The sequence below is a fragment of the Anopheles cruzii genome, chromosome 3, assembly GCF_943734635.1.
Source record: "Anopheles cruzii chromosome 3, idAnoCruzAS_RS32_06, whole genome shotgun sequence".
NCBI lineage: Eukaryota > Metazoa > Arthropoda > Insecta > Diptera > Culicidae > Anopheles > Anopheles cruzii.
This window is the reverse complement of record NC_069145.1, coordinates 50,471,075-50,497,350: the sequence shown is the minus strand read 5'-3', so window position 1 is coordinate 50,497,350 and position 26,276 is coordinate 50,471,075. Positions and strand designations below refer to the sequence as shown.

Sequence of the window (26,276 nt, the reverse complement as noted above, 5' to 3'; positions counted from 1 at the left end):
GACCATATATATTTGCCAAATGATGAAATTTTCTCTTGCGACACTGCTGTATGCATGCTTGCGTTCATCTGTATGCATGTACGAGCATACAGGTTTCCCATACGGGATAACATTGTTTGTCACGTAGTTTTGGTTTAACCGTTCATTTGAGTAAAAATACTACGTCCTGATTTATTGAACAATATTTTTAGCATACATTGCAAACTGCCTTCATTTCTCGTTATCATCGTTTTATTTGCTTTTTTTAGCCAAAGTAAACTGTTTTTTTTAATATTTTTACTTTCTATGCTCTTACCCTGTTTGCATGAATGCATATTGATATGATAAATTGACGCACATACGCAGAGTACGCACGCATGCCTTCTGATTTGGTTCAATTTTGCAAGCGTTTGAAACCCATCAATTGTTTCATTAATTTTAGAGGCACGGATTACCGATTTTACGCTTCTATTATTATTTTATCAAGAGTTGCGGTATATAATTATGCGTTGATAAACATGTCTACCTGAGTCATAATTTTCGTGAGTTATAGAATGAAGTATGCTGGCAGTTTCTTCTAAACATGGACAGTAAAATTTTTTCACGAGGATCTTATTTGCAGGCTCGCTACAGTGACCCTGCCAAAACACATAAAGATCTGCACAATATCAAAAATAGCCTATATCAATTTGTTCCTCTAAGGATCGACGTCACATAAATATTGGGAGACCGTCGACTTTGTCTTCAGAGTTTAATTCACATCAGCTGTTCTGTGTTCATTCGCTACCGTAAGTGTGTTATTGTGAGCAGTGTCGCTTGATATATTGCCGGTTTTTTTTGACTGTTTGTACGTTGTACTGTTTGTCTGACGGTCGACTGTTTTGTAAGTAAATTTTAATTACCACGAAGAAATATTTTTGTTTACGAATTCGTATAAGCAATTTTAAATATCATAATGTACACTATTAAGTATGATCTTATGATTGACTAAGTTATGTAAACCATGGCATTCGTACCATAACGTTATCAATTTGAATGTAGCGATATTTGCCATTTATGTTCGTAGGTTTTGAATTAAGTCATGTTATTATCAGGCCTTTTATTCACAGAACAAGTTCACTGCATTGCAAATACACCATGTATTCGTACGTATACTTTCGAACACCGCTATTAGAAAAGTCTATTCTGTCACGAAAAGGGAATATGTTGCGAATAACCTTTATTCAAAGCCGTGTGTGTGTGTGCTAAAAGTAGTGGCAGTGTAAATATTTTTTTTTCTTAAATCAATCTACAATATATCGCTTGATATCAGATGATTTCGCAGAAGGTGTTTACTGAATCAATTCGAATCAGCTTGTTATATATTCCTCGTACGTACATAACAATCGCTTCATTTTTGTTGGCCTTCAGAACTAAAAGATATTACATTCTTAAGCTTACAGTGTTTCGATAACCTAATTGAATGGTTTTCTTGCTTAATAGTTGTTTCACCATGGTTAGCAACAATAGCGTATCATCTGGAACCGGCAACTCCAAACAATTCGCGTAAGTAGTTTGAAAGTTGAATTGATATGTGACAATGAAAAAAAAGTTGCCAGCATTTGCCAGGACAGCAGACCATCGATGACGAAGATATGTCATAACCGTCTATCTAGTTTGATCTAGCGTATAAAGCTCTTGGCAACAACTTGTTTCGAACAACCTACTTAGGTCAGATGACAACAATCGGTCATCGTATCGGTCAGATGGCAACAATCTGTTTGTCAGATGACAATTTACGATGCATGTAAATGCTGCTTCTATCGTCTCGTACTTAGCTTTATTGGTTTCGTACAAATAGCTCACTTTATAATATTATAATATTATGTTGGTTAAAAGAAATCGTTTTTTTTTGCGTGAATTTTAAATTTGTTTTAAGATGTTTCCGATGGTTCGATTTGTGTCAAATATGCACAGTCTTGTTGCATAATTTGTTGCCAATTGGAAGGTGCTTCAATTCTCATTCTCCCGGATATCTCATCCATACCAACAGCTTTATTACTTTTGAGTTGGGCTATGGCCGTTCCTACCTCTATTTCTGTTGGGATTTCGTAGTTTTCGTCCCTATTTATGGTAGTTTCCCGGTGGGTTATGGGGTTGGGGTTATGTTGGAATTGGGGTTTGGTAAATTCTGAGAAATAATTAACCCATCTTTCTTTTATGTTTGCTATGTCTACTATGATATTTACCTCTGCGTCCTTACACAGTATTGTACGAGGTGTGAAACCCCTCTTACACATGTTTACGGTTTTATAGGCTCGTCTTGTGTTGTTGTTTTGGAAGTCAGCATTCATTGTTTCTAATTGACGGTCGGCCAGGATTCTTTTCTGTCTCGTACAAAGTCTGTCGGCAGTTCTTCGCGTATTATCATATGCTTCCTTCTTAGCTCTAGTTGGTTGGCTGTTTTCTTGTCAACTGCTATTTTGCACCCCTGATTGAACCAATCTTTGTTTTTTTATTTGTGCTTAAAACCAATAGAGCCCTTTTGCCGCTTCAACGACAGAGGTTTCGATGTGTGCCCACATTTCTTCCACTGAGAGATGGTCATGGTTTTAACTTAGTGCTTGGTTCACTAAACTTCTATATCTATCTGACATTTTCCTTACTTTTAGTTTCTCGATGTCGTACATCTTAGGTCTCTCTTCAGTTATTTTTTAATTATAATAGTTTCGTGCTATTTGGCAACGAAATTGTGATCTTACCAAGTAATGATCGGGGATAATGACTGAGTATGTTGTTGGATATTCTCTTGTCTACTATCATATGATCGATCTGGTTAAATGTTCTTCCGTCTGGTGACCCCCATGTTTGTTTGTGTATATCTTTTCTGGGGAATTTAGTAGATTTGATGATCATGTTTCTACTGGCTGCTAAGTCTATTAAACGTAGCCCATTGTCATTTGAGTTTTCGTGCAGACTGTAGGCCCTATTATGAAACTCTAGTCGAGAGCTCGAACGGTCAATTGAGTTCATTTTGCTATCGGCGCACTTGTTCAAGTTCCCGTTTGGAAAGCTTTCAAGTGGATGAACTTTTTCTCTCGATCAATCGAGTTCTCACCGCAGTATGGTTTTCAAACGGATACTCGAATTCGACAAACCGGCTTTCGTCAACTTTTTGCAACGGAAAGAGCCGCTCTGTTAGGATGTCTTTGATGTTATCAATTAGTTTGTATTGTTTATGCTGCGCCGTGCAAAGATAGTGATATTTTCAAAGGTAGTTTATATTTTGGTGATGAGAAATTCAATTTGCAAGAATCACACGCACATCTGAACTGCTATCTGTGTACTAGGTCTACTCATTACGTTGTTTTGATATCAGGTAAATGAGTTCAGGTTGAAAAATAAATTATTTCGGTGTGCAACCCATCATTGAAAGGGTTAAAGTATGTCAATTTTTGTGCCTGAAAATGACGTTTTGCGGGGATTCTTATTTTTCTGCTCCTCTTGAAGAAAGCTGCTTCGGAATCGCACCAAATGCTTGTCGGGACTTGTGTTTAGAAGATCGCAATGCTTTAAGTGGCTTAAAAAATTCCAAAATGGCGATTTTGACTTAACAAAAAAAAGCGTCCAAAAACTCCAAAAAAAGGACATTCTGATGGGGCAGAAAGGTGTGGTGTTTCACAAGTTCCTAAAACCTGATGAAAACGTTAATTCCGATCGCTACTGACAACAAATGATCAATTTGAACCATGCATTGATCGAAAACGACCAAAATGCCGTTCCTGTTTTCTGAAATGGAGGCGCCTGGTCACCCGTGGCCTGAGGCTTCCATGTCCCCAAAAAACAAAACTGTTTCAGGATACTATCAAATCACTTGGATGAAGGCTGCTATCCCTCCCCGCGTTATTCACTAGACTTGGCTCTTTCCGAATATCATTCATTTTCATCGATGGGACACGTATTGGTTGAGCAGCTTTTCGTTTTTTTACGAGGAAGTCGAAATTGGATGACTAATTAGTTAACCTAAAAAGTCGAAGAATTCTTTCGTCTGGGAATCCATGATTTAGCAGAGAGATAGGAGAAATGTATAGCTAGCGATTGCACATACTTCGAATTAAATAGAAAGTTGCATAAAAATTTTATAAACAAATTGTTGTGTGTTAAAAAACTCCGATTCTCAACGTATAGACCTAGTATGTGTATCTGTGTGTACAATGTTTACAAAAATGCACCAGAAATGACAGTTCGTACTCAAAGAGCTTGACAAGCTTTCACATTTAAGCTTTTTAACATATTTTAGCAATCAGCTTTAATTGAAAACCGTGATCCCGGCACTTGTGTTCGCCATTCGAGATCGAGAACTCGAGTCGATTCGACTGTTCGAATTCCATAATAGGGGGGTGTGTCACCCTGTTATTTCTCTGCCCACCTTAGCACTAAAATCTCCCATCATGATCTTGACATCCCGACGGGTAGTGAGTCGTATGCGTTGGTTAACAAGGAGTAGAATTCCTCTTCTTGTTAGTAGAATCATCTTGTTCCTCTGTGGGGGCATGTGTGTTAATAAACCACAGATTATAGTGCTTACTTTTAAAGCGGATCATACAGATCCATTCGTTTACTGGTCGAAATGATGTAACAGATGTTTTTAGGCATTTAAAGCAAATGCGACTCCAAATTCATAAACCCCGACAGGTTTCCTGCTTTTGAAGAACGTATAATCAGATCTATCTTCAACTCTATGTCCAATCCAATATGAATCCCGGATGGCTAGTATATCAATTCTATACTTAGCCAGGTGGTGTAGCAGTCCTTTCACTGCTCTTGCTTTATTAAGTGATTTTGCATTCCAAGTTCCTAAAGAGTAGTCCGGTAGGCGTTTCTATGGTCGTGATCGTTGAGTCCGTTCTATTCGAGGCTTTGATATAAGTTCCTGAACTGTGGTTGTTTTACGGGGGAAGGTAGTTAGCCTGCCGCCCAATCTAGCTTTTGGTCCGCCCTGACTATTTCATTTCATCAGTACCACCCGGTTTGGGAGGCTTTCCTCTATCCGCCCCCTGGGGAGGCGCCCGATGGGAGACTAAAAACTCCACACGGGATCATGTGGCCTAGAAGAAGCAAAATCCTGTGCGTGTCCGACTAGAAGGAGGGTACTCGTCATTCCTGACCGCTGGCATTGAATTCTGTCTAGCCTACTCATATTGCGATGACGTTGAATTGCAGACAACCCCTATATAAGACACGTGCGGCAATTATGAAACCATTATATTGTCCAACAGGCTCCTTTTATCGCTTATCGCCTGTAAGCAATCTTTCTAAACTTCTGTGATGTCGGAAGACCAATCTACGGCCCCATCCATAGAGGTGGGGCCGTCAGAGTGACTGAAGTACGATGAGGGATATTGGAAATTGCGTAACGGTATGGGAACAGGTTGAACTTAGAAAAAAACACTGCTCAAGGTTAAGAAGACGTGAAAATACTTGTAAATACTTCTCTAGTGTAATGAAAAATTGCTATTTGTCCAAAAAAGCTGCACGGGTATTCACGCTTTGTTTTTTCGAATCACTTCTACACCCGTTGAAATGGTTCGGTTGACCAATCTCTAGGATGAACAGTTGGAGATTCTTCCATGAGAAATTCTGTTACACAAGAACCACAATTTCTGAATCCATCCATCCAATCCAATCTATCAATCATATAATCCATACTATGAATGAAAGTTTTTTTATTTGTTCATTCATTGATTTCAAATTAGCCATCCTGTTACAAACCACCTGGTTGCCCCAAAATAAAATGCCTCAAAATGTGAAACAAACAAATTTATAACAACGTTTGTTTCCTTTTGTTCGTTACCTGTTGCTATGTAGTCTTGTCAACATTTGCAAACTCTTTTTAACCAGAAACGTTCTCGGAAACTGAAAGTTATACATAACTGAAAGTCATAATCTAATAAGCAACAAGCAATAATTAATTAACGTTAATTAACGTTAATGTGGTGCACATGTAACAAACAGATGCACAATTACTATTATTTTTAGTTACTATGTTGCAATACATTTTTATACTAACCGAGTCCCCCTCACAACAGTCGGAAACGGTTTGAGAACTTTTCAAAGTATTTTGCAACTGCGTATAACAATTTTACATAGCTGAAAAAGGACTTTCTCACTTGTTTCCACTGCTGGAACAGGTTCAGCATAAATGTTGTGCTTAAACCGCTTATGCTTTAATTGAACACGTGAAAGTAGCGAATTCCTTTTGTTCAGCACAATACTCGACATTAATAATTCGCTGAACAACCAAGATACTTTGTTTCCTGATCATGAAAGTTGTATACAATTTCGGCCCCGCATACAACCCCGAACGGGAATCGCATACGCCATGGTATGGTCGGAAATTAAATTAAATTAAAAACCATAAACCCGAAATTGGTCTTTACACCGATCGCCTTTTTACGGCATTTTGTGCGGAAACGGAAAATTAATAAAACATTTGCCTTCTCATCAATGAAGGTTCTCTGTCTGCTGCGATGTAAAACGCGCTTCACGGCCATTACACGGTTTTACAATTTCCGACATTGGCTTTAACACGACGCGTGACGGGCTTACGGAAGATTTAGCCCATGATCACGAGCTCCATTCCGGGTGGCCACGGGACGGCGTGGAAAGCAGGAAAATGGATTCTTATCTCAATGGGGATTTATGTGCTGTTCTCGACCCTACTTGGGAGGCGAGACTCGTGCGCAATTGTAGACTGGCTGATTTCTGTAAGACGGTTGACGCAAGCAAAATTGGGACGCATACAAGGCTGGCCCTAAGGGGGGCGAAACAAGAAAAAAGTAACCACCGCTGATGGTTTCTTTCGCTGTCAGCATTCACAGCTGTTCCTTTGCTTCGGTCCACACGTGCATGCAGTAACACATGCATAACGCCGCTAATTTGTCGTGTTAGTGCAACGCTACACCTAGGTTTCGTCTTTGACCAACTACGTACGTACTCTCACAATCGCATTCTATGTTGGCCGTCGTTAGACTATCTCATTCTATACATTCTGCGTTACGTTGCTCGGCCGGTAGTCTACGTGCTACCCGTTACGAGTTCTTCTACCCTGTTACCGTTGGCCCGCCGAAGGGGGTCCCAGTAGCAGATGATGGATGGGAAGTAAGGGAAGTAAACATAGTAATCGAACATAGTAGACAGCGAAATAAAACGACGAAGTCGGAGGTCGATGTCAAGCAGAACAACAAAGTTAAACAAAGCCTAATAACTTATGTAAAGAGAACATTCGTTGGTCCGGCGAGACAGATAAACCACCGCAAACCGTTGGGTGCTCTATCGCTACAAAAAGCGTGTCAACAGCTGACCGTTGAATTTATTTATGGCGAACATCACAGTACATTGGCATCTCTTGAGGCCCAAGCAAATCGCAACCCTATGCTCTAGTTTCGCTTTCGGTAGTCTCCAGGACGTCTAGAATCGATTTCGGAAGAACCAAAAGAATTGGTTAATATCTTGTGCTGGCTCGGCTTTTTGCCTCCATAGGTTAATTTGAAGTTTGATGTTTGAAGTTTTCAGTCCTAATCATATACTAGGTCGAAGCATCGAGAAACGGAATTTTAAAAAGATGGCTGTACCTGCCGATTGGGACTACCCAGTTTTGCTGTTCATTCATCATTACCTTGTGTTGATACCCGGTAAATGATTTCAGGTCGAAGAAAAAAATATTTCGGTTTGCAACCCATCATTGAAAGGGTTAAACTATGCCAACATTTGTGCTGAAAATGACGTTTTGCGGGGATTATTATTTTTCTGCCCCTGTTGAAGAAAACTGCTTCGGTATCGCACCAAATGCTTGTCGGGACTTGTGTTTGGAAGATCGCAGTGCTTTAAGTGGTTTAAAAAACTTCAAAATGGCGGTTTTGACTTAACAAAAAAAGCGTCGAAGGACTCCAAAAAACGGACTTTCTGATGGGACAGAAAGGTGTGGTGTTTCACAAGCTCCTAAAACCTGATGGAAACGTTAATTCCGATCGCTACCGACAACAAATGATCAATTTGAACCATGCATTAATCGAAAAACGACCAAAATGCAATTCTAGTGGGTTTCAATGGGGGCGCCTAGTGGCCCGTGGCAACAAGCACCAGGCGCCCCAAAAAACAGAACTGTTTCAGGATACTATCAAATCACTTGGATGGGAGCTGCTATCCCTCCCCGCGTTATTCACCAGACTTGGTTCTTCCCGAATATCATTCATTTTCATCGATGGTACACGTATTGGCTGAGGAGCTCTTCGTTTTCTACGAGGAAGTCGAAATGGGAAGACTAATTAGTTTACTTAAAAAGTCGAAGAATTCTTCCGTCTGGGTATCCATGATTTAGCAGAGAGATAGGAGAAATGTATAGCTAGCAATGGCACATACTTTGAACAATGTAGAAAATCGCATTCAAATTTTATAAACATTTTTGTGTGTCAAAAAATTTGTGTGTCAAAAAAACCGATACAAAACGTCAAATGGTTATTAATATGAGTTTCAATTGTGAAACAACCAATGATGTTGCAAAACTATTCGACAAAAGTGGGGCAGCAGCCGGTTCGGTAATTCAAACAATAATCAAGGGTTATGAAAATGAAGGTCATCGTATTTAATTTGCTGAGTGAAATATGTAAATCCACACCGAAACCTATAGATAAACGAATTGTGAATATCATCATCAAAACCTGTTGTCAATCCGTCAAAACTACTAGGCTGCTTATTAAATTCGACACCAGAGGGCGCTGCTACGAGTTCATTTTTGTTGTATTGGGACAATTTTCAAATGAACGTATGTAATATATATACTAACTAAGGTCTTACGAACCTTGACAAATATGCGAACGTAGAGTTGTGTTTTTTCTCAATTTTGACTTCGACGGAGGAAGTTGACACCGACACCGGTGTGAAGAGCGTGGTCGACACCAAAACCGTGTCGACGAATGGTTTTCAAAAAATAAAATTATTGGAAAAGAATCCCCAATTTACGTGAGTGATGGGCGAATTGTGTAGCATCAAACGGTGATTACTTCGTATAAAAATAAGCTATGTGAATAGATTAGAATATGAAAAGCGGAATGTAAGACTGGTGCAAGCTCCTTGAATACCCTCTCAGGATTAAATTTTGAACGGATAAGATAATTTGGTTTTGGTTTTAAGACAAATGTCTTGCTCTGGCGTGTAGTGTCTTCTCTAGTTAATAAAGTACTCATTTTGAACTACACGAAGACGCAAAACGATTTCCATGGCGTCGCTATTGCATCACTTGGCCACCGATCGTTAAATGACTTCTACAACACTCAACAGGTGCGACTGTCGGAAAGACCTTCAACCAAATCTGTGCGTTTCTTACGGACCAACGAATCATAGCAAAGTGTGTAAGTGCCAGGTATTGGTTGAAATTTACCTTCTAATATAATTCGTCACATAATAACGACATTGCTTTAATATTTATTTGTCACTTATTGCAACGATGTTTCTTGTCTATGTAATACATAATACAACAAAATAAATCAATTAAATTTAATTCACTAAAATTAACTTTGATGTTCGATCAATTTTCCCAGGTTACTTCCCAAAATTATCAACGGTGGTATTGCTGGAATAATCGGCGTGTCTTGCGTATTTCCGTTGGATCTCGTTAAAACTCGTCTCCAAAATCAACAAATAGGAAAAAATGGAGAAAAAATGTACAACTCAATGTAAGTTTATTGTAGTAGTAGTAGTGTAGTATAACAGGCGATCCGGCGAACTTTTATTACATTCGATAGTTGTTCTTTAATTGAAGAGCTGGGTATTTTCTTTTCATTGAACATAAAAGTTTATTAGGAACATTATACCATAGATTGCATTAGAGTTAATTGTTGTTAATCTTACTCTTCGGCTTCCTTCTAAGTGTTATTTGCTGTATGCTTCTTTTTCTTCTTCTTCTTTACTGCAGCAGAGACAATGTTAATCTCTGATGCTCCCTGTAACGGTTCAACGGGCGGAATTGTTGGTCCCGCGCCAACGCCACTGTCACGCTGGTATCGGGAACCGAAGGATCGCTGTCCTTAGGCTTGGTTGGTACCCCGCGGATCAACTACAACATTTAAAAAAGGCGCTGCCTTCTAAGTAGTGGGCAACGTTCACTAGAACTTGACTTCACGTATTGACTCGCCAACACTCCTTTCTGGACGTAACTTTTCTACCCCTGTCCTATGTTAGAGACGACGATACGTATAACAATTTCTCGTCGGTTCTTGACTTTAATAAGTCTCTTGATCAGTGTCGTGATATTTTTGCTTTCATGTCTTCTTACTGTATGTTTCGTCCATGTAACAGTCGTCTACATAAATAAATAAATAAATAAATAAATAAATAAATAAATAAATAAATAAATAAATAAATAAATAATAAAAGAAATAAATAAATAAATAAATAAATAAATAACAAATCTGGGTTATCTAATTTTAGGCTTGACTGTTTCAAGAAAACATATCGCGCCGAAGGATACTTTGGCATGTATCGAGGATCAGCTGTAAATATATTGCTTATTACACCGGAGAAAGCTATCAAACTAGCAGCGAACGATTTCTTCCGTCACCATCTTACTTCTTCAAATGGGTAAGTGCGACATACTGTAGAGCGTCCATTGAGAAAAAGCGTTTTGTTAGAATAGATAAATTTCGACCTAATTATCAATTTGGAAAATTATGAAATTTTTTTATAATTTTTATTATTTTAAATGCGCCAATCGCTTCATATATTGCGACTTTGCATCTTGCATCAACTATCGTAGAACCTGATGCGATATTGTCTCAGTGTCCCAGCAAGAGCAAGTATGAAGAGTTGATATTATCCATTGTATATTAATATTGTCAAAAGATGCGGCGCAAACAACCGATCGTGGCTGTCGCTTTATGGCAAGTAGCGCCATCCTGTTGAAACCAAATGTCGGCTAAGTTCTGCTTCAATTTCGGCATCGGCAATTCGCCAATCAGCCAAGATTTCTCGGTAGCGTACGCCATCGACCGTTACGGCTGCTCCTGCTTCATTCATTCATACGGCGGCTGATGGTGCCACTAGCCCAAAATCCGCACCGAACAACCTCTCGTTGTGGGTGCATTGGCTTCTCATGCACGACGTGCGGCTTTTCAGAACCCCAAAAACACCAATTCTGTTTTTTAACATAGCCATCGAGGTGGAAAAAAACTTAAATGAAATGAGATTTTCAAATATCGTACCGTCGAAGACCTATCACTTTGGAAATAAGTTTTTCATATTTCGCTATTTTCTGCAATCAAACTGCAGTCAAACTGCGAACTGCACACTGCGAGCGTAAATTTCGGACCGATCGACCGCTTCTTCGACGCTTTTACACCAATGTGCCGAATTTCGGAACGTCAATAGAAAAGTATTCGCCCTGTCGTTCGGGGGAAAACATTGACACACCTTGTGTATTTTAAAACTAATCGATGACTACTCAATCAAGGTTTTTTTGTATCACAAGCATGCAAAATAATTTTAACTTATTTATTACTTGTAATTCAAACACAAATTCATCATAAAACTGTTTTAATTCTCGCATCAAAACTCAATGGATCTTGAACTTGCAAATGTAAACACAAATAATCTGTCAAAAAACAAAACATACGAACTATGCGAACCTTGACAAATATGCGAACGCAGAGTTGTCTTTTTTCTCAATTTTGCTTCGACGGAGGAATTTGACACCGACAAAGAAGCGCCAAAGAAGAAGAAGAAATTAACCTCCATTATGTCATTATATGTTGAACAATTCCTCAAATATGTCTATTGTTTTATTTGTACTAATTATGAAATGCACCAATTTGTGTTAATCTTTCGATAGAACGTTATCCATATCCCGTCAAATGGCTGCTGGAGGTTTGGCTGGTTTATGCCAAATTATCATAACAACGCCAATGGAGCTTTTAAAAATCCAGATGCAAGATGCCGGACGTGTTGCCACACAGGTACCTTCAATTCTTCTGTTGTCCATATTCTTTTTTTTCCATATTATCTATTCCATATTCTAGTTTTGTTTAAAACTGTTTTCTTAAAACGATGAAACCGTGACCTTTTTCTAATCTGCTATCCTTCAACAAAAATGTTAATGGGGAGCCACACGATCCGTAAAATATAAAACGTAAAAAAATTAATGACGTGATTAGCTTGTTTTTGACACATGCTAATCGATTTCACGTCATGTGCCTCAGCGGACTCTGTAAAATGTAAAACTTAAAGCGTAAAGAGTAAAACCGAGCGTTTGTTTACAAGCAGAGGATAATGTAAGTTCTTATTTGGGATGTTTTTTAAAATTTCAACTATAAACTATTCAGAAATCAACTTACCTCTTCGATTTCTATTTTCTCGGGCCAAAAACACGAATGTAAACACGTTTGACATTTCGGTGACCACGTTGTTTATATTTTAAGCCTGCCACACGCAGCATAAACGATTTGACACTGGGGCCACACGATCCGTAAACTGTAAAACGTAAAAAACAATTTTACGTGAAATCGATCAGCTTATGTCAAAACCCTTGTGCCTAAGCGGACTCTGTGAAACATAAAACATACGTACGTAACGTACAAAGGTTTTGACACAAGCTGAACGATTTCACGTAAAATTGTTTTTTACGTTTTACAGTTTACGGACCGTGTCCCCAGACAGAAAAAAAATATTTTACACTCTTATTTACGCTTCGCGTGGCCCCCAGTTACAAATTACCTGTTAATTGGAAAAAAAACAAAAATGTTAAAAGACGGAAGGCTTACTGTTTGTTCAAACGTATTAAAATTATTTGTAACTTTTAGGCCAAGCAAGCTGGACAAGCTATACAGAAAGTCTCTGCCACATCAATAGCATTGGAACTTATCCGTGCGAAGGGTATTACTGGACTGTATAAAGGAACTGGGGCTACAATGCTACGTGATGTATCATTTTCAATTGTATATTTTCCTTTGTTTGCAACTTTAAATGCACTTGGTCCTCGTCGCGATGATGGTAGTAATGAAGCAGTTTTCTGGTAATAGTATTTACCATAGTCCTTTTTTATGATTCGTGTAAATAAAATATAATATAAACATCACAGGTGTTCATTTTTGAGTGGTTGCGCCGCTGGATCAATGGCAGCTCTTGTTGTAAATCCTTTCGATGTCGTCAAAACTCGACTGCAAGCTCTGAAAAAAGTTGAAGGAGAAATGCAGTTCAATGGAGTCGCAGACTGTATCGGGTGAGTAGGAAATAAAAATGATATCTGCGTAGATGAAATTATGTTGACAAGTCTTTTTCAATTTCCATTATTATTTTTTTAAACAGCAAAACGCTCAAGCACGAAGGGATAACTGCTTTCTTCAAAGGAGGATTATGCCGTATGATTGTCATAGCGCCGCTGTTCGGTATCGCACAGATGGTTTACTTTCTCGGGGTCGCCGAGGCATTACTTGGTATGAAAGCTACTAACAAATAAAATTAAAGACGATGACTCAATTTGTTTAAGTCACTTGTGCTACTAAGTATTGTGAAACATGTTTGTTTGCCACTAAGTGAAGGAAAAAAAAACTGTCACACACGTCGAAACGAAACGGAAAGATTGATTGCACACCACTTACTCTGTGTATGAAAAATTGCATAAAAAACGATTTTCAAATAGCAAAATATGAAAAAATGACAATATTAGCAATAGTATAACTGCATCATGTGAAGTATGTGAAAACTACGGTTCTACTCAATGGATGATATTTTATTTCATGTAATAAAATAAAATAAAATAAATAATAACAAGGAATTTTTTGCAAGGACCATGCAAGGAACAAGGATCACAACTGTAAAACTAGGCTCATGGAACGTAGGTACTCTGAGAAGAGCCGGGCCCCGAGGTAGCTCGATGAAACTCTAGTCACGCTACGAATGAACATCATAGCAATACAAGCACTGGCTTTGCTGTTGTTGTGCAATTACGACATCCAATGCTGCTACGACTGCCATACGCTCAGAACTAACGCTGTTATAAAGAAGTCGATTCCAGCTCCATTAATGAAACGCTGTGCGCTTTATCCTTGTTAGGCAAATTCTAAAAGATAAGCCTATTAAACATTCAGGCTCCTTCCGCCACTCGCCGCATAAAAAACAACGCGAAGATGAAAAGTGCTATTTCTATGGCATCCTATAAAAAGATCTTGATAGATGCTATATGCATGATCTTATAATCAAATCGGAGGAGGTTCAAGGTTAAAGTCGATAGTGACGCTATGTATCGCCCAATAGTTGCATATTGATGAATTTGGCATCCTTGAGGAACATGGTTATTGGAAGTAAAAAATTTACACAAAATGATGTTGCCACAAAGCGACGTGGATATGCCAAGATAGATTATGCAAGCCGCAAGTATATTCCGCATCGTATACTTTTGCAATTTATTGGTTCTTTGCTGCCTACAGCTTGTGAAAGTTACCGGTATCGTTCCATAGAAGAGTAAACATGTGCAAAGACACCGTAAGCAAAGCGCAACAAAGTAGCGCGGCATTTAGGCGTTTGGTCAAAACGTTAAAATAAAGCAGTTTATCACCGGCAGGCAAAGCTAGTGATTATCTAATTCCTTTATTGTAACACATATCCGAAACCCCAACACATCTATTTTTTTTAAATTAATTAATTTATTTATGTACGTATGTATGTGTGTATGTATGTATGCATGCATGTATGTATGTATGTATGTATGTATGTATGTATGTATTTAGTATAAGATATTATCCAATTTACATTATACAGTAGATGGCGAAAATATTCTTAGTTCAAGAACACAAAAGATTTTTTGAAATACGAGGATGAAAAATTTACTTCAGTCAATCAAATATCAATCAAAATCATTAAATAAGATGTGTAAATGATAGTTTTGATGTATTTCGCGATGATTGATACAACAGAAAAATTTTGATCAAACATATTTGGAACAAGCCAAATTTCTCTTCGGCGAAAACAAGATTAGTATCCGCAATACATAGAATTCCGCCCAGGTTGTGTAGCCAAACATCCTGGTTTTGTTATGTGGCCTTTTCTACAGTCCTCATGTATTATTTTGGTATAGATAGGTTTGGTTGATTTAACTAATTCTGTTAAATTGAGTGGGATCTTGAAGCACACTCCAAAGTTCATGAATAACCACATGTGTTCAGTGGTTTGGCTGGTCTGGACAAAGATGTTAGTATCCTAAAACTTTGTTATTATCACCCACGAGATACTGCATGACTACCTCTGGCTGTGGGTTGTCGAACTATCCTGTGTTGCGGGGAAATCTTCACCAATAAGACTTGTTCCATCTTGAATGATTTTTCTTCCGTCAATTTTTGACTAGCTTTCGAGTCACCATGACCAGGAAAGGTCACCAACATGTAAGTTTCATGTTAATAATGTATCCCTGGAATATAATGATGTTCTAATTTGTTTCCTAATAATGATGCAGGTCCCTTATAGCAGAAAATTTCAAATCCTTATAATGAGAGGTGAATCATACAAAAGATTCATCACTCCAAAACAGCTTTTCTCACAGTAAACGAGGTTTCAAAGCATGCAGATAGTAAAATACCGTTCTTTTTTTGTATTGGCCATGGTTAGGTGCGGAATTTTGTTGAAAACAAGGCCAGATTTGTCTACATCTACATTTGTCTACGGAAGGGAGTAGTATACCTTCTAATTTTCGTTTTTGGTCCTTATTTTAGGCGGATTGTAAATGGTTTGTGGAGGAGATATTCAGTATACGTTTATCAACTCGTTTTGGTGTTGATATCTTACGGCCACAAACTTTATAATGATGAATAAGACCTTTATTTTCATACAGCTTGATTATTACTGCCGATTACTTGCTTGCTTTTGTCGAAAATATGTGGAATATCCTTATTATTTTTTACCATTAATACTCAAATTAATAACTAATTTACGCTATTAATTCGTTAACTTAGGATATTTAGAAGGTTCTACCATATTTCAAGCTGAGAAACAGCATAATGTCTTGTGAATTCTTCACCATTTCTCAGCATTAATTCTGCTTTTTGAATATGAAAACATGTAAAATATCATGTTATTATTGCTCATAAGTTTTAAAAAATTTACTCTAGTTGCCTTATTACCGAGCAAAACGAAGAAAATTGGGGTGAAAAACTTCCAGCTTAAACTAAGGTTATTTTCGTCGTGCTCAAATTGACCTATGGCCACAAATGGCAGCACCAGTGTACTAGATTACATCTAAATGCCATTTTATCGCCCACATTTTAGTCTTAGAACCTCAATTTAATATTCTAAAGAGCCATTCAAATAGAAGATGTACTTATATTTTCACATATTATTCAAATGTTCATGAGCTAAGGTTATTTTCGCCATCCACTGTACTAGGTGTGTGCGTTGAGAAGTGAAATATTTTAACACACAAAAAATGTTTCTAAAATTTTTATGCAAATTTCTTTTTTATTCGAAGTATGTGCCATCGTTAGCTATACATTTCTCCTATCTCTCTGCTAAATCATGGATTCCCAGACGAAAGAATGATTCGACTTTTTAAGTAAACTAATTAGTCATCCAATTTCGACTTCCTCGTGGAAAAACGAAGGGCTGCTCAGCCAATACGTGTCCCATCGATGAAAATGAATGATATTCGGAAAGAACCAAGTCTAGTGAATAACGCGGGGAGGGATAGCAGCTCCCATCCAAGTGATTTGATAGTATCCTGAAACAGTTTTGATTTTGGGCGCCTGGTGCTTGATTCCACGGGCCACCAGGCGCCCCTATTGAAACCCACTAGAATTGCATTTTGGTCGTTTTTCGATCAATGCATGGTTCAAATTGATCATTTGTTGTCAGTAGCGATCGGAATTAACGTTTCCATCAGGTTTTAGGAGCTTGTGAAACACCACACCTTTCTGTCCCATCAGAAAGTCCGTTTTTTGGAGTCCTTCGACGCTTTTTTTTGTTAAGTCAAAATCGCCTTTTTGAAGTTTTTTAAACCACTCAAAGCACAGCGATCTTCCAAACACAAGTCCCGACAAGCATTTGGTGCGATTCCGAAGCAGTTTTCTTCAACAGGGACAGAAAAATAATAATCCCCGCAAAACGTCATTTTCAGGCACAAAAGTTGGCATGGTCTAACCCTTTCAACGGTCGTTTGATAACTGATTAATTTTTTTTGCGACCTGGACTAATTTACCTGATGTCAAAATGAGGTAATGATGAATGAACCGCAAAACTGGGAAGTCCCAATCGGCAGGTACAGCCATCATTCTAAAATTTCACTTCTCAACGCACACACCTAGTACATTTATTATATCACGACACTGAGCAAGAGACATATTTAAGTCAAGAAAAGGTGAGAAATTGTTAAGCGTATCGTTATCGTCGTCAATACGGGAAGTCAAGAATTTAAATGCATATGGATATGTATTCAAAAAGTTCTGGCAATTTTGTATTTATTGACAAATTTGTAAATCAAATTTTGTATGAACAACGAAATTGACTGTAGCTTATGGTAAAGTAATTATAAAGCAGCTTGCTTCGGGCAAATGGCGCATAACTTGCAGGTAATATTCGTTATAGACCGTTCTATCGTTTGGCAACATCTCATGATGCACGACGACCTCGCAATCGAAGAAAACTGTAAGCAAAACTGTTCACATTCGACCAAACTTGGCTTTTCGACGTTAACATATTCTCGGTCCTGTGAGAAAAATTTGAACCACCAATATACTCTGCCGGATAAAATCGCTCAGCGATTGTTCCCTAAGAAGAAGAAGAAGAATCCGTTACAAAAGCCCAGATTTGAGGGTAAATAAAAATTGGCTTTTGTGCTTTGCTCACACATCGTTGTTTCTGCCCGAATTTATGGGCAAAACAAGACACTAATGATGTGCCAAGCCACCGTCTTCCCCAGATCTGACCCAGACTTTTCATCATACGTGACTGACATGTGTAGCAACCGAACGCCGCAAAATCGAAAATCTGATACACGTAGCCTGCGGAAATTAAAATGTCGTGAAAATGTTTGAACAGACCGTCTACACAGGGTGGTCAAACCAAAGTGCACTTTTTCATTTGGTTATAAGAAAAAAACGGCTGAATATTTTTCGATGCTTGAACCTTTATTTGAAAAGTAGATTTTTAACATTTATGTTATGTTAAATACAAGTTTGGTTGCAGAAAATTTAGAAATATGAAAAATTTATTTCCAAAGTGATTGGTCGTCAAATCATTCGTCAAAAGCACATTTCATTGAAGTTCATTTCCGCTTCGGTGGCTATGTTAATAAGTAGTAATGTGGTTCAGAAAACCACCACGTATCGTGCAAGAGAAGCCAATGCACCCACAATGGTGCGGATTTTGACTGATTGGTTCTTCGGCGAAATTGAAGCTGAAAACTTATGCGGCATTTGGTTTCAACAGGAAAGCGCTACGTGGCAAACAGCGACAGCCACAACCGATATTTGTTTTATGTGAGCAAACCAATAACTATTGACAACGTCAAGACTTAAATTCAAGTTGCTATTGCCGAAATAGAACCATATGCAATCGAAAATGTACTTAAAAATAGGTCGACCGAATGTGCTACTGGCATGCCGATCGTGGTGAACTGTATTCACCAGACTTGGCCTCATCCGATTATCATTTATTTTTATCGATGTGGCTGAGCAGCTCTTCGATTTCTGCGACGAAGTCGAAAGTTAGATAACTGGTTAACTGGACAATTGGTTGGTTTGTTTCAAAAACCGAAAAATTCTTTCGGCGTGGCATCCACGATTTAGCAGAGAAATTAGTAAATCTAAATCTAGCGATGGTACTTACTTTGAATAAAACAGAGTTTTTCATTTTACATGTTCAATATACATGTGATTTCATTGAAAAAATTCCGATTTCATACTTCTAGACATCTATTTCATTACGATTTGCGTCGCAAACCTGCTCACTTATCGGTCATGGTGCTCAAATTTTCTAGGTCTGCGGCGAGGGCCAACAACGACAAAAGTCGGTGCAATTTCGCTGTCCACACGTTACGATTTGTCTGTGGCGATGCGATTGCACAGTCCAAAGTATCAATCAAATCATAGCTTTGGCCTTACGCTCGGCTTTTCACTTCGTCTGGCCCCCCGGTAGAAGGGATGGAAGCCTAAACGAAGAACGCATTGAAGGTTATACCGGAAGAAGACTTTGCGGCATGTTTTGAAAACTGGAAAAAAAAACGTTGGCACAAGTTTTTTGCATCCGCTGGGGATGCAATGAGTTAGGAAGAATAAATAAAGAGTTTTTGAAATATAAGCAAATTCCCACTACATTTTGTCCAAAGTTTAAAAGGTGTTTAAGAACCGGGAGTACAATAAAACTTAGTCGGTAAAGTATCATTAATGTTTGTAACCAAATTTATCAAATGCATAATTTTTGACATAATGGTTTTCAAACGTAAGCATACTTGGCCAATTCATTTTTTTATTTCAAATACGCACTGTTGCACTTAATAATTTGCTATTTGATGGATAAACTAAATAAATAGCATTTGCAAGTTTCATTACTTAAGATTTCTGAACAGTATTTCTATTGCATCGATAAATTTGTTCTTATAATGGAACACTCATTCGAACTTCTTTTCCTTTTCTTCTAAATCCAACTCTTTCCAACTCCAACCTACACAGCAAACAATTAGGTGTGGCATAGTGATCTATCAATAGGTTGGATTAATTTTCGAATTTTTGTTCCTTTCACAAGGTAAGTCACTTGTTAGGAGGATTTTGAAAGATTTTCAATGTATGGCAAAAGATTTTGGTATTAATACGGCCCAGTCAAAGAAAAAAAACAAATTCGGGTTTGAAAAATAGTCTTCATCTTCACTATTCAACTATGGTTTAAATTAAATTGTTCAACTAAACATTACGAACTAATTACCATCGTAAACATCGTTAATAAAAAAAGAACTATTTTCTTTACTATTCAGCTTCACAACACAAACAGACTTTCGGATAAATTATGGCTTTTGACTGTGACCAGAATAGTACAGTGTGACTTTGAACGAATATCCATTAAATTTTACGAAACGAACGACATTATGGTTGCACATAATATATTTATTACTATTTCACATTACTATACTTTTTACATTAGTTAAAATTATTGTTTTTTTTGGTTGGAAAACTCATGTTTTGTAAAATTGTAACAAATACTTAATTCAAGTGCTTCGGCTCTGGCGTGTGTAGGCGTGTCACTTGCAACTAAACCATCCAATACCGTACAGGTTGAGGAATATTGAAGAGTATCATAATTTGCCGTTAATTATGCGCAGATAGTCCGCAAGCTTTTTCCCGTTGTTAACCGGTAGATGCAGACCTGAAACGATCACGAAAGCGAACATATGACTTGAATGATGGTTAAAGAGAGAAAACGAGCTGTTGCCAAGCTGATGAGACAGAAAAAGATAGGAAGAATGAAAAATAGAGCAAATGAGACAGAGAAAAATAGAAATATGAAGTGAAAGGGAGGGCATAGTAGGAAAATGAAAAACAGCAGAAAATAAGGATTACCTTTAAGAAAGGAAGTTGTAATAACAGTAAGATTCTATAAGTTATATTTACCATATTGAAACCTACTATTTGTTTATACTACTCAAGATGTTTATTTATTTGCTTTATTGACCTATTTTTAAATCCCTTTATCTTTGTTTACAGGTTTCTTTGAGCCCTGTATCTAAATCTTCTATTATATGTATCCTTAGCTAAGGCTAACTCGGCTGAATTATACTATGCAACTTTGGCTATCTTCAGAAACTTTGAAGACTTGATTTTTAAGTGATTCGGACGCTGTACTTTTTCTAATGGAAACTGAAAATCAATCAGTTGATAATTGAACGAAATAAAAACAATCCTCGTTCTACAGGAACTACAACCATCTTCAATTTACCTACATATTACAATCACACAGATAAGCTATTGAGCCTTTATTTTTAGGTCGAAAAAAGTTCAAAAACAGAATTTTTATAATTCAAATTACACATTGTGCTACATAATTCTGCTTGTTTTTCTCTCTCATCGAACTTTATGCCACACTCGAGACTTTACGCTGGAAGAATCTCTCATGTTTTTATTTCTTCTACACTTTGATGTGTGTGTATTTTTGTCTCTTTCGCTCGCGCTTTCTCTGGCTGTATTCCTACTCTTCAATATATCTGAGTTGCTGGCATTCATGCTGTAAGCTGCTGCAACCTCTGTTTGTACCTTCGATGGCGTTGAACGACCTGCTAACTGTAAAACCGTACAGCAAGAGGAAAGAAGAAAGTAAACCGAAGAAGTAGGTCATCTTATAAAAAGGCAAGTTCAAGGCAACGAGTCTTTTAGACGTCTAGTGTAGTTCACAAAGGAAGGAAGCCGGCGAACAGCAGAGAAGCAGATACGATTTAGTGCAAAGATAATATTAATACAGGAAAGGTTTGTTTCACAATACATTTTTTGGTGGCTGTGTCTTATCCATGTGTTAGTGAGCATTATTTAGTGTTGTGCGAAGCGTATATCGAAGAGAAAGTTTTGGAAACCTCGTTATTCAGTCTAAAGTGTATCGATGAGATGATGAATGTTGATAGTGATAAAAAAACTATTACATAAACACAGCATTTAAGATAATGCTGTTTGAAGAACATTATTTGTTGCCACAAGTTAACACAAGTTAACACAGAAACATATATAGAAGCTGTAGTGTAGGTGTAATCCCTAATTTCGGCGTAATAACTGTTAATAACAGTAATATACTGATTAATTTGTTTCTTGATTATATTTTAACTAGTGAATTTAATTGTGACAGATATCAAAGTTATATAGGTCAGATCGCATCCTCAGTGCTTGAACAACTCTGAGAATACTTATATTTAGCTAATGGAACTTCATCCCAAAATATGTGAAAACATGGAAAATTATTTTCGTAAGATACATGGTTATTCGTTATAATAAATAGTTTGTTTGTCTAGCTGTTGCCATATTTACGTAAGAAAAGTATTGATTGTAACCACAAACCAAAAGACTTAAGCACACAGTAAAGGAAGTAACTGATTTAAAATAAGATAAAGAAATAATACTTCTAATGATAATACTTCACGACAATTTCCCGAAAATTATGTTTCAATTGGACTTCTGTTAAATATGGCACATTTATAAATTATAAGATTTCGTTCGTCTATCTTTTTTTAATTATTTACCATTCACTTCCTTTTCATATTCTGTTGATTATTTAAAAAGCAGGCCATGACATAAAAAAAGAGAAAGTTTCTGCTTTCCATTGCTACAACGTTAATCATCATACGATCATCGTCATCAGCTTCTTTGGAATATTTACAATGTCGGTTTATGTTGGGTAAAGCATATTTCTAACGTCGTGATGTTTTTGTGAAAAATATGAATGTCAAACGATTTACCATCCAATATGTTTGACTACTTTGGATACTCTTCTATGTACAAATTATCTAGCACACAAACGCATTATAGAATTCGATGTATTTAAATTTTAATGTATATCACACCATTCAACCATATTCTCGATTACTGAACCTGTCTTATTGCTTATGAAGTTCCCTTCGTTTTTGAATTTTGCATATAACAAAACATACAAACTTACTTACTTACAACGATATAAGTCATATAGAATAGAGGTAAAGCAATACATGATTGAAACGGTATAACTGATAAAGGCATCAATGATTTGAAACTGTGTTGGAATATTTGATGGTAAAATACTTTATTTGATTCGGATTTGATGTTACCTATGTGTTGATTCAGTATATATGAGGCATATACAAGAACAAAGCAATTTTCTTATTACATTGTTGGCAAACTTGAACTCCTTTTTCATGATAATTTTCTTGTTAGTTCATAAAAAGAGTTATTGGGATGCGTTACGTCTGTTTACAGAGTTACAAATCCATTTCGTCACAAGTGTTAAGCTCATTGGTACCATCGAATGTTATCATGATTAGTAAGATGAACTTTTTATCTAATCTGATTTTATGTCTTAACAGTTTTGTACTATCCAATATCAACATTACCTCTTCTGAATAAGATTTCTTTCTTCTTCTTATCCGGCATCACAACCGACGAGTGGTTCCGCAGGGCACAGAGCATCCTTCCACGCTCGAATTGAGCACATATTGTAACCGCTTCTCCATTGTCCCTCCACACATACGGAGCAAAAAATGAATCTGAGCATCTTCCTCTCGGACGCACCTAATAGGGGTTCATCAGTTTTGGACAGAGTTCATATCTCAGATACGTCTGTGAATACTGACATTTTAAAGGTTCTATGTAACTCCAGCACGATATGTAAGTGAAACAGTTTCTTTAGACTGTAGCCCTTTATGACTTGTTTGTTGCTAGCACCCTAGCGCGAATATCTTCAATTATATGTTGTTAGTGCAAACCATTGAACGAAAATAGGTGAAACTCGAGACGATTTCGAGCTTTCGGTCACCTATTAATAGGTCATCCCTATACTCCCTACCGTTGTTTGTAGGGCTGCTGATGGTGACACCATGTGTTTGGTCTTCTTCATCTTTATTTGCAGACCGAGATTGGTCGCAGGTTTCTCGATCCCTATGCAGGCCAGAGCTATAATGTCTACACTAGGAATAATGTATAGACTAGGATTTGGTTGGATTTGAAGATAGTATCTAAAGTCTTCAGTCTTCCAGAGTCCCAGATGGACCGCTCTAGCGCAATGTTGAAAAGGAGATAGGCCAGGCCGTTCCCTGGGCGCAATCCTTTTATGGCAGCAAACTTGCTATCCACCTTCCCCTGGACGTTACTCATGGTTATTCTAACAAGTCTGCTAAGTTCGGCCGGAATTCCGAAACTAACATGGTCTCATACTGTTTTACTCTGACTATGCTATAATATGCGGCCTTGAAATCGATGCCGCTTATGAAACTCAAGTATCTTTTCGAAGATCTGCCGAAAGGTGAAAATACGTGTGTTCCGTGGTTGCCTTTCCTCTTCTGAATCCTTCATAATAGTTATCTACTATGTCATCAACGTATGGGACTAGTCGTTCGTGTAGATAGTCTTATAGACGGTATTCTGCACCGTTATTTACCTATAGTTGTTACATTGTAGCCTGTCTCCCTTTTTGTTCAGGGTACGCCATTTAGCCATTTAGTACGCGTTCTTCGGCAAAATGGGGCATACGGTGGCTTTGGCATCAGTAGTGGGCCAAAACTTTGCGCAGAAACCACAATGAGTAAGTAGGGCAAAAGCCAATTTTTGTTAATAAATCCGGGCGTTTGTTGCCGATTGCACATATAGTTGCAGGCAATATTACTTATTGACGGTTCTATCCTTTGGCAACAACTCATGATGCACCATGTCGGTCGAACGCGTCGGGCTCTTAATTTTGTTTCTCGCGCAAAATACGATAAGAGTTCTTTGCCATCCATTTTCTAGAGCAGACATAAATTGTACTATGTGCTTTTCGCCTTTGGTTCTATCTTCGAATGGGCGTGAATGCTTAAAACGTCTATCTTGGCTTGAGCTTTTCTTTTTTGTCTTGAAATCGGCGATCAACTACTTTAGTCGCGGACCAAGAATTAGTCGGTTCCGATTGGTCGATGTCGTAGCTGCCACCACGTCTATTCGGTATACTAAAATGAGTAGAATAAAGTGAAACCAATAGCTTGATACCTGTAGGATTAAGTAATAAGCCAATGTTGCTAACATTACTACAAGTGCTGTCATTTGGCGGAGCCAATGGAGCGTCAAAATAATGGATTCAGTCAAAATATTGCTTCAATGCCCAATGAGATGCCCAGGCCTTCTACAAAATCTCTTTCAGTCACTCTAAGATTTTCCAATACGATACCTTGTATTTTTCTTAAGATTTCAGGTGTTGTGTCTGTTTTTAGGCGTCTTAGACGTGGTTCGTTTTTAAAGATTGTACGACCTCTTTTAAATTCAGCAAACCATCATTTTACTGTATTAATTGAAGGCTAAGAATCCTTACATATTTTTAGTATTCGTTCATAAATTTCCTTTGCTTTTTCAAAAAATAATAATTCAATCGTTAGATATTATTCATTTTTTCCATTGTAAAAATGCTATGACACGTCGATACTAAGTGGCTTGTTAACAAAGAATGAAGTGACGAATTGAAATGAAACATCACATACGTTAATATCAAGAGTGTGCCAACATAACAAAAAAAATAGTTTAGCAGCAGCGCCCTCTGTTAAGGAAGCTCGAAACTTATTGAACAACCGGGTGTCATGGGCCATGAGTCATGTCATGGCAATTAGTCAACTAACTTTCGTCCTCCTCGTAGGAATCGGAGTGCTGCTCAGCCAATGCGTGTCCCATCGATGAAAATATCAGGCTGGGGAAAAAGTAATCCATTATTTTCTCGGTAGTTGACTTTAGTGATCGATATCTCGTGAAGTATCGATCGTACAGTTTTAAGTTTAGGCTTGTTTTAAAGCTGATACTTTACACTTAAAAAGATGCTTTCATTGTTTATTGTTTGTTCCATTCGTTTGTGAGTTACAGGGTGTAAACAATGAAAGTCACCAAAGAGAAAATTGGGTATAGTTTACAATTTTTCTTTGAAAAAGGCGAAAATTCAAGTTGGGGCGCTGAATTTTGCATGGTGTTTATGGTGCCGATGCTCCAACAGTTAGCTACCTGAAGTTTTGGCTCCGTTGACCCGTTTCCAAATCCAAACCCGTCACCAAATCCAGAGAGCTTTTGATAGAAGATTGAACTAATCAATTTAAATTTGTTATTAAACAATTATTTTTGTTATTAAACAAAAAAAACAACAAGACCAAGAACCAATAGATCAAAATATTTACTTCAGTATGTTTTATATGCGCTAGATTTTCATAATGTTTGCTACATTATAGATTTCATTTTCATTTTATTTCAAAAGAATGTTCGCCGTCAGGCTTACAGACTAATTCAGACTTACAGACCAATGAAGATGGGGATGAGGAAATAAAGAGAGGAAAAGGAATAGATATGATATTGCAACATGCCTGGATGCAGTTCTGTGCAAAAATTGAATTTGTTTTGCATTGTTCAACGGTCGGATGAAGAACATCATCGATCACAGACAAGGACGATTACTACACGTATACACGTAGTATACACGTATTTTAATCAGATCAAAGCAAAATATTTACTTTGTCATACGTTTGGCTGATATCTTCTGCACATGGATTCGTCAACTTAGGCGCTAAATATAATACATTCAACCTTACAACAACGCAAAAAAAACCTCAACTTGATTGG

At 37.4% G+C, this 26,276-nt stretch overlaps 1 protein-coding gene across 6 annotated transcripts; it reads left to right on the top strand.

Annotated features, from left to right (window-relative positions):
• Positions 1 to 693: 693 nt before the first annotated feature.
• LOC128271470 (mitochondrial glutamate carrier 1-like) lies at positions 694 to 14,565 on the top strand. Of its 6 annotated transcripts, XM_053009017.1 has the most exons (9): positions 700 to 862; positions 1,462 to 1,524; positions 9,298 to 9,368; positions 9,558 to 9,692; positions 10,447 to 10,596; positions 11,843 to 11,966; positions 12,810 to 13,021; positions 13,088 to 13,228; positions 13,315 to 14,565. In XM_053009017.1, the coding sequence occupies exons 4-9, from the start codon at positions 9,679 to 9,681 to the stop codon at positions 13,463 to 13,465; spliced, it is 792 nt and encodes a 263-aa protein (XP_052864977.1). In that variant the 5' UTR covers positions 700 to 862; positions 1,462 to 1,524; positions 9,298 to 9,368; positions 9,558 to 9,678; the 3' UTR covers positions 13,466 to 14,565. The 6 variants fall into 6 exon arrangements, with proteins under 6 accessions (XP_052864981.1, XP_052864977.1, XP_052864975.1 ...); XM_053009015.1 differs by lacking the exon at positions 9,298 to 9,368; XM_053009016.1 differs by lacking the exon at positions 9,298 to 9,368 and having other exon boundaries at positions 739 to 767.
• Positions 14,566 to 26,276: the final 11,711 nt, after the last annotated feature.

Excerpts from the sequence above, each read along its gene's own strand:
- LOC128271470 (XM_053009015.1), top strand. The coding sequence starts at position 1,472 with ATGGTTAGCAACAATAGCGTATCATCTGGAACCGGCAACTCCAAACAA. Across the intron at positions 10,597-11,842 it reads CATCTTACTTCTTCAAATGG|AACGTTATCCATATCCCGTC; the intron begins GTAAGTGCGACA and ends ATCTTTCGATAG. Across the intron at positions 13,229-13,314 it reads GGAGTCGCAGACTGTATCGG|CAAAACGCTCAAGCACGAAG; the intron begins GTGAGTAGGAAA and ends TTTTTTAAACAG.